Raw genomic sequence first — 10,006 nt, 5'->3', positions numbered from 1 at the left:
CCTCTGTCAAATATACCCAATGACACTTGTCACTAAACAGACAAACTACAGAGACAAGGTAAAAATATATAAATAGTTGCAAAACACATCTTACTAATATTATAAATGCGAATGTTTAGATGTATGTTTGAAGATATCTCCAGAACAACTCAACAGATCTTGATGAAATTTATCATACATATAGAACATAGTCTGGAAGAACACATGGACTACTTATTAAGTTTTTTTAAATACCGTGCGGACAGAGTCGCGGTCAACATCTAGTACAATAACATAGAAATGCCTCAACAAGCAAATAATTAAGTAATTTCAGATATACTAGTCCAATATAAAATAAACATGAATATCTTTATATATATAATTCTTCTGTGCGTGTGTATGTCACTGAACTTCTCTCAAACGACTGGAGCGATTTTGATGAAATTTTTTGTGTGTGTTCAAGGGGATATGGGAATGGTTTAGATTCACAATTTTGTCCGCTGGACAATGTTTTTTTAATTAATTTTTAATTTATTAGTAGTTGTTGATTTTGGAATGTTTTACATTGGATCCGACAGGCGGAGCTACCATTGCAGTGTCAAATTTTAAATAATATTCGAATTAAAGACGTGTAGACAGGACAACGTCTGTCGGGTCCACTAGTATACATATAAAATATGTGACATACCTCTTTAAACATACTTGGTATGACATTTTTGTCCTCAACCTGTTGTATTTCAGCGCGAGTCGGCCAAATGTCCCGTAGGAACACTGAGCTACCGTCTGCCCTTTTACCTTACAATAGAAATTAAACTTATAAAAAACATTTTAGAAACCATTATATAGGATGTAGACATACAAACAACGCACATACTAAACAGCGTCCCAACTTACCTAACGGCTGAGTTTCAAAGTCGATGTCCACAGTACCGGCGAGCGCGTACGCGATCACCAGCAGAGGGGAGGCGAGGTAGTTCGCGCGAGTGTTAGGGTGAATACGACCCTCGAAATTACGATTACCTGATAATACGCCGCAACATACTAACTCGTTCTATAATAATCAAATAAATAATTAAACTAAACCAAAAGGATTCAATTGTAAAGAGAGAAATTTTTATTGGTTAACGGGTAGAGGCTGTCTACAGCTTACAGTTGTATGTTAATTTTACTAATATTATAAATGCGAATGTTTAGATGTATGTTAGAAGATATCTCCAGAACAACTCAACAGATCTTGATGAAATTTGTCATACATATAGAACATAGTCTGGAAGAACACATAGACTAATTATGTTTTTTTTAATTCTATGCAGATGAAGTCTCGTGCGACAACTAGTTAATAATAAAACTTAAACAACACTCAGGAGAATACGACGATTTACTAATATTATAAAAGCAAATGTTTAGAAGTTATCTTCAGAACGGCTTTACCGATATGCCTGAAAATTGTTGAGGAGGTAGCTTAGAGCCAGGAGACGGACATAGGATACTATTTATTCATTTTTTTTTATCGAATTTATGCCTTGAAGAGCTGCTTTTTATTTAACTTACTAATATTATAAATGCAAATGTTTAGATGGATGTGATGTGGATGGATGTATATTTGAAGATATCTCTAGAACCCCTGAACCTGATCACGATTAAATTTGACATACATATAGAACATCTGAAAGAACACATAGGATACACTAATTAAGTTTTTTTTTAAATATCCACGCAGACCAAGTCGCGGGCGACAGCTAGTATATGATAAAATATTTTAAACTCACCTTTTCTATAGTATTAGCAATATTATCATCGATAGGTCCAGAATTACCGATACACGTCATGCAGCCGTAACCCACGATGTTGAATCCCAATTTTTCTAAATAAGGTACAACACCTGATTCCTAACAATCGTAAAATTAAACAATCAATCAATATATTAACTACAATCTGTCTATTTAAGATAGATAAGTTTGACAAATGACGTTTATAAAGTATATAATTAATTTTGTATGACGATTAATGTTGTACTTAATGTACGTTATAGTGTCGGAGTGTCGAGAATCGAACTCTTTTAATAAAATTAATCCAACAAATTAGTTATATAATTTACTTATTTTATTATTATTTTTTGAATTTATTACAGTTATTTTGTCTATGTATCGCATAATTAAGTAAAAGAAAAATCTTTTCTGTTCGTCAACATCGCAATATTTGGTTTAATATCTTATTTCTTTATGTTAGTTATGAAGGATAAAGTAGGAATAGAAAGAAACAATTTTATTTATATTGTAATTCAAAAACAATAATCACGAAATTACCGATTGCAAGTTCTATGAGAACAATCGAAAATCGAAAATTGTTTTAATCGATTTTACTCAACCTCATATCTAGGGAATTGTCAAACTAATCCATCTTAAATAGACACACTATAATTGAGCAATTAATTTAAATTACGTAATATAATTAATTACACTAAATTAATTAATCTACTAATTAAATTAACTAAATTAATCAATTAATAATTATTGTAATTATTTTTTTAGTTTTGTTCATTAAATTAATTATAACATAAAATAGGACAAAGTATTAAGTAATAGAAAATTAAATATAAATAATAAAATATAAGAAACACAAAAATCTTGCTATCTTTGTTGTCAAAAAGAATGAAAATGTTCATACTACGAGTAGAATCACTGCAATAAAATTCTCCATTTAATCAGCTATATGTTTTCAATACCACTTCTACGTACCTTCAAATAATATGTCACAACACCAGATCCTGGAGATAATGAGGTCTTGATGTACGGAAGTACACTAAGGCCGTTCTCCACTGCTTTCTTTGCGAGTAGACCTAGAAGACCATACGTGAAAAGATGTCTTATAAGGAGATCCGTAAATACAGATGCCTACCTTTTATCGACAGAGGAGACGCACAGAAAGAGAATATTTTCCCTTCCTATGTAACTCATCCGGCAAATCCACTCCGAATTCCCATCCTTTTCTTATAAGAAAATGGCTGGGAAAGAGGAGTAAAATGAGTCCTGCAACACGCACACTCATAAGACTGTAGATCAGTCTTTCCCAAAGTGGGCGAAAACGCCCCCTTGTGGGCGCTACAGGTCTCAAGTTGCGGGTTATAGTAAAAGTTTCGTTTAGAATTCTCCGTTAATATACATATATAGGTCACAATAATTAATTAATTTAATTTGAAGTTATAGTGGTTTTTAAATGTGAAAATATGTGGGCGCTAAAAAAATATTTATTCTCAAAGTGGGCAGTAAACAAAATAAGTTTGGGAACCACTGCTGTAGTTGAAATAGCTTCGCTTGTGGATTTAACAGAGTAAGGTAAGCATAAGAAGGGGCATTTCTGTGCGTCTTCGTCGACTAAAGGTAGACAACGCATCTGCAATTGCGTATGTCTATGGGCAACGCTTCGCTATTTCAGCGATTTCATGTGACCGCTCGCTCGTTTGCCACCTTATGATATAAAAAAGCTACCACTCACCAGCTCCTAGCATCACCGTAGGATTGGATGTATTAGTACAAGAGGTGATCGCCGCGATGATGACAGAGCCGTGGGTGATGGTGTACGTAGCTCCATCACTGTAGGTGAACGAGCCGGATGCTTTCATCTGTTCTGGTGTTATCCCGTAACCTTTGAAGCCGACCTGGTGATATGATGATAAATCTTTTATTCTACATTTTTACACATCTCATTAACCTTGGCTCCTGTACTAGGTTTCCTTGTATAGGAGCCAATGACATCCCATACACGTTCAAAGTTTTTTTTAAATGCGAATGTTTAAATGGATGGATGTTTGTTTTAAAGTAGAACGGCTGTTTGAATCTAGTAGAAGTTTGGTATAGATGTACAGTCTGGAACACATAGGCTTCTAATTAAGTTTTTTTTTATTTCCGCGCGCAAATAGTGGGCGACAGTTATTCAATTTAAAAAGTTTTATAAGTATACTAACGTGCAAGGATGGATTGGTGTTTGTAACATCATCATCAGGTCACTATACGTCTTCACTAAAGGAATCGGAGCCTACCCTAAGTTTCTAATTGTGGATTACAGCAGAGTTTTTATTTCAACAAACATCTATCCAAACATTCGCATTTATATTAGTAATATCGTATTCATCATCATCAGCTCACTATACGTCCCTACCGAGGGGCTCGGAGCCTACTCTAAGTTAAGGGTGATTAGGCCATAGTGAACCATGCTGGCCAAGTGCGCGTTGGTTGACTTCACACATATCTTTTGAATTTCTTCTCAGATATGTGCAGGTTGCATCACGATGTTTTCCTTCAGCGTACGAACGTCGGATAAGTGTACATATGTAAATCGGAAATGGAAAAACACATTGGTACATGGCGGGATTCGAACCCAGGTCCTGCAGATTACAAGTCAAGTGCTTGACCACTGAGCCACCGACTTTATAATATAATAACGTATTAAAGGATTAAAATACACGAGACTAATTTATGCTATGTTTTTTCTTCATTGCCCTTTAAAATCTCTGTCAAACGATGTCCATGACACATATTTATTGTAGAGCATACGGAAGACTATAACAAATACCAACTTAATAAATACATTGAATATTGCAAAATCAACTTAAATACAATGTCATAAAGATTATTAGTAAATTATTTTTAAACTTTGTTAATAATTCGCAGAGTTTGCGTTTTACGAACCTTGCAGAGTTTGTATTGTATTTGAAAACTTTCAAGTAGTATATTTGATACGGATTTGCTTGTTATTTTAATATATATTTGTATTTTTAATTGATTAATAATAATTGTATTTTTAATGAAACTATAAATTAATCATATTAATGATAAAATATTTTCTGCTCAATGTCCATATACATAAAAACGTATATTAATAAGTTTAAGTGAGCGACGGGCCGCGTCCGCGAAATAATACCAGTACCACTCATCCTGATGAAGGGCCCCCGATGGGCTCGAAACTATTCGGTGCCGCCACCGGACGTATATACGTGAGTGTTTATATATCAGTTTAGTATAATGTCTCCCGAAAGTTTGAATAATTTAATAAGTTTTTTGTTATTTTTTCCAACAATATTATTAAGAGGAAATATTTTTTCTGTTTATAACACAGAAACTCAAAAACTACTAACACGATTTCAAACATGTTTTAACTATTAAAAAGCTACAATACCGCTAAGTAACATAAGCTATATTAGAAAAGGTAATATCTAATAAAATATAAAAAATATTTTATCGTTTTATTTTTATACAACTAGCTATCGCCCGCGATTCTGTCCGCGCGTTGTCTATGTGTTCTTCCAGACTATATGTTACATACCAAATTTAATTGATATCATTAAGCCTGGAGATACCTTCTAACATACATCTAAACATTCGCATTTATATTAGTATGATATTGAAACTCTTTTAAACATTTATATAACAAACAAACAGACTAATCATACTTCTATGTGTAACGTACTAACGTAAAAATTGCATAGTATGATAAAATCAACATATAAATGAAATATCACGTCATATTCTCAAACATACGAAAATTAAAAGCATTCAAAGGAGTTTGTATTCGATTCGAAAATTTGGTGAGTTTTTTCTAATATTTTTATTATAATATATAAAAATATTATTGTAAAGACAGAAAATATGCATGTCCTGTGTTGTAATCTCGTGATGTATGAATGTGTTACATTTACATATGTACATTTATCCTATGTTGTTACGGTGAAGGAAAACATCGTGATGCTGCACATATCTGACAAACTCAAACATATGTGTCAAGTCTTGCATTGGACCAGCATTCACTATCACATACTCTCACTTAGGGTAGACTCCGAACTTATCTTTAGGTTAAGAGCGCAAGTTGTGATGTTTGATTAATATTTACCTGTAACACTGGCTTAAGTAATTTGCCATTGCAATTGTTAATGACAGCAATTAGTAAATTAATTAAGATTAATTAATGAATCGTCAATTTAATTAAAAGAAATGAATACGTCATTGTTTCGTCATATAATATTTTCTAAACATAAATATCTTACTAATATTATAAATGCGAATGTTTATATGTATGTTTATTAGAAGTCTCCAGAACGGCATAGATCTCGTTTTTAACAGTGGTAAAGCCCGCTTTAACATCTCCGCACAAACGTCCCGGCTCGCTCGGTGAAATACCACGAGCATTTCAGCGATTTCAGGTGACCGCTCGCTCGTTTGCCACCTTATTATATAAAAAGTTGAAATTTGACATAGATGTAGAACATAGTCTGGAAGAGCACATAGCCTATTTACTATTTTTTTATTTCCTCACAAACGAAGTCGCGACCAACAGTTTGCATTCATAAAATTGATAACGTATATAATATAGATAAAAAGGTCAATGTTATTGTCATGTGTTGGTCACTAACGAAAACTAGACAATTACAAAAATGTCTACATTCCTCATTTCCTACTATACTAATAGATAATAAGTTCAAATAACCATAGCTTTTTTAATTACTCCAATACATGCATACTTATGTACTTAGTTGCTGCCGCCTGCAACACCGTTGGTGCGGAATTAAAAAAAAATAGCAGTCTATTTGTTCTTCCAGACTATGTTCTACATCTATGTCATCAGCGAGATCCATGCAACAGTTCTGGAGATACCTTCTAATAAACATCCATCTAAACATTCGCATTTATAATATTAGTATGTTAAATAAAAAGCAGCTCTTCAAGGCATAAAATGAATAAATAGTATCCTATGCCCGTCTCCTGGCTCTAAGCTACCTCCTCACCAATTTTCAGGCATATCTGTAAAGCCGTTCTTGAGTTATAAATAGTGTAACTAACACCACTTTCTTTTATATATATAAGATATTGGAGTAAGAAATAAAAACATTTTATCATACATTAAGTTTTGACAAAATTTAAAAGTAGTATTAATAAATCGAACATCAACATAATTTTTTTTAGCTAAAACATTTAATGTCTTAAATTCAAAACTTAAACGCAACACAAATATACTGAAAGTTTACCACAAGTATAACCACATATACGATAACAAAAAAAAACAAAACTTGAATAATTTTTTTTGACTATAACCGTGAGAAATAGCGAACAATTTATCTAACGAGAACATTGTAGTGATAATCCATAAACATGTAATTGCATTGCTTAAAACGAAAAATCTGTTTTTTTTTAATGTTTGTCTGTCTGTCGGTCTTAAACGTCTGGACCGATTCTGACTATACTGGAAGTTAACTTATATATGATGAAGTAACGTAAGCTAATTGATTTTAACTTTTTATTATTAAATTTCGTACTAACAAAGTCGCGTATAACAGCTAATCTTACTAATATTATAAACTAACTGTCGTCCGCGACTCCATCCATATAAAAAAACTTATTTAGTGTAGCCCACCCATCCATCCATCCACATCACATCCATTTAAACATTTGCATTTATAATATTAGTAAGTTAAATAAAAAGCAGCTTTTCAAGGCAGAAATTCGAAAATAAAATGAATAGTATCCTATGTCCGTCTCCTGGCCCTAAGCTACCTCCTTACAAATTTTCAGGCATATCGGTGAAGCCGTTCTTGAGTTATAAATAGTGTAACTAACATCACTTTCTTCTATGTATATAGATGCGAATATTTAGATGTATGTTTGTTAGAAAGTATCACCAGAACGGCTCAACGGATCTCATTGAAATTTGACATACATGTGAACCATATTCTGGAAGAACACATAGATTACTAATTACATATTTTTTATTTTGCGCGGACAAAGTCGAAGGCAACCGCTAGTAATATTATAAATACCTTAATCTTTGTTTACAAAAATCAACTTGTTTTGATAATCCTATTGTTACTTAACGTGTTGTTACTACAATGCAATTGAAGTAAACAAGTTAGAATTAAGTAAACAAGTATTAGTTGATCAATTTAAAAGTAAACAAAATTATTTACTTTTAAATACACTGAGAGTCTCGGAGTACCCTAAGTGAGAGTATGTGATAGTGAATACTGATCCAGTGCAAAACTTGACACATATGTTTGAGTTTGTCAGATATGTGCAGCATCACGATGTTTTCCTTCACCGTAACAACATAGGATAAATGTACATATGTAAATGTAACACATTCATACATCACGGGATTACAACACAGGACATGCAGATTGCAAGTCTCTCTTTTTCTCAAAAATATTTTGTTTACTTTTTAAATATTTTAAAGAATATAAATACTTGATACATACAGACCAATAGACGAACAATAATAAAAAAAATTGGATTTTCGTTATACGCAACGAAAATACATCGCGTTCGCGAAATATACCGTTTTTTTCAATATTACATACAAAAATTCCAATATTATTCATTACTAGCTGTCGCTAACTAAACTAAGGAAACTATGTGTTCTTCCAGACTATGTTCTATATCTATGCAAAATTTCATCAAGAACCGTTTAGCCTTTCCAGAATAAACTACCAAACATCCATCTAAACATTCGTATTTATAATATTAGTAATATTAAACGAATTCATAGAATTTTTAATAGCACAATATCTTTTAAAAACATAACGTGAGTCATTATTCATTTCATTGCAATTGTTGTACAAAATAACATAATTAATAAATTAACGTACTAATTAATAATTAATTAATTAATTAATGATATAATTTCATCGTTGTATAAATAATGGATGAATATCATTATTCGTCACAGTAAAAATTTAACCATAGAAGGAGTAACAACTCTGAATAGAAACAGTGTTAAATAATTGGTATTTTATAGAATTTCAGTGGCTCAGTGGTTGTAATCCCGTGATGTATGAATGTGTTACATTTACATATGTTCATTTATCCTATGTTGTTACGGTGAAGGAAAACATCGTGATGCTGCACATATCTGACAAACTCAAACATATGTGTCAAGTCTTGCACTGGACCAGCATTCACTATCACATACTCTCACTTAGGGTACACACAGAGACCCTCAGTTGGGACCTATAGAGCTGATGATGATTTTTATGTGATGTGATTCATAAGTGTTTTGCAATGGAAATAGTGCCTTAGGAAGTTATGAAAAAAAAAGTAAGTTTTTTTTAATTTTTAAGTGACATTTGACTACATCAAAATCCAACGTTACGGCAGACATAAGTTATTTTTCTTTGTAGTTAAATTTGTGTACATTTTTCAATATGTCTGTATTTTTATGAGTTACCGCGTAAATCAGATCTTTGTGGTCCGATGTTCATTTTTTTTTAATCCAAAGTTATTGCTAGTTGTTGAGATCCATCTTTTATTATTCCTATTTTCAAATTTCACAACGTTGCAATGCGTCAGTAAACTATTTTTCTTTTAAAACAACAAGATTGTAAGAAAAATCCATTAACAACATGGATGTTTTGAAGATCGAATCGATTGATTTACTTGAATCGATGTTTGACCACCTAACTATGACTAACCAAATGTGGTTAATTAAATTGGCCAATCTATTTTTTAAACATCGTATTTAAAGATAAGATAGCAATATGAAATTCAAAATATCAATTATCTTTTATTATTCGATCACATATTACTCAAAAAAGCTCTAGGGATCTACTAAAGATTAACATTTATCACATCCTTTAAATTATCTTTAAAAAAACAAGTAAGTCCATGAATAAGATGAGTATAAATACACACTAAACTTAGGAGTAAATTGTTATAATAATAATAATAATTAATAATCATGAAAATACTTTAATGTAATAATTAATTAATTAATCAATAGATTTATAATTATTTTTGTACTAAATTATTTTTAAAAGTTGATTAATTAATTACATAATTATAACGTTTAAACTTAATATAAATAAGGATGGATTTGTTTTTAAGCTACAGTTTAAAATTGACTTTTGGTGGAGTCACACGTATGTTTGTGAAGTTGTCTTTATTCATTGTCATTTGATAGCTACAACTAGCAGATAATATCATCGGGATCTGTGTCACTTTATTTATTTATTCTGTCACTTCTGTTGGAAGCAGTCATCACTTTC

At 31.7% G+C, this 10,006-nt stretch overlaps 1 protein-coding gene across 1 annotated transcript in view; it reads right to left on the bottom strand.

Annotated features, from left to right (window-relative positions):
• Positions 1–10,006, bottom strand: part of LOC106125993 (cytoplasmic aconitate hydratase) — a 26,777-nt gene that overhangs the window by 4,132 nt on the left and 12,639 nt on the right. The window contains exons 11-15 of the mRNA XM_013323409.1: positions 3,475–3,637; positions 2,718–2,818; positions 1,749–1,868; positions 874–1,030; positions 647–774 (exon numbers count right to left, since the gene is read on the bottom strand). Of these exons, the coding sequence (XP_013178863.1) occupies positions 647–774; positions 874–1,030; positions 1,749–1,868; positions 2,718–2,818; positions 3,475–3,637 (669 nt within the window). The remainder of the gene's footprint in view (positions 1–646; positions 775–873; positions 1,031–1,748; positions 1,869–2,717; positions 2,819–3,474; positions 3,638–10,006) is intronic.

This window comes from Papilio xuthus, unplaced genomic scaffold, assembly GCF_000836235.2.
Source record: "Papilio xuthus unplaced genomic scaffold, Pxut_1.1 DF825355.1, whole genome shotgun sequence".
NCBI classification, from domain to species: Eukaryota; Metazoa; Arthropoda; class Insecta; order Lepidoptera; family Papilionidae; genus Papilio; species Papilio xuthus.
This window is presented reverse-complemented; position numbering and strand designations above follow the sequence as displayed.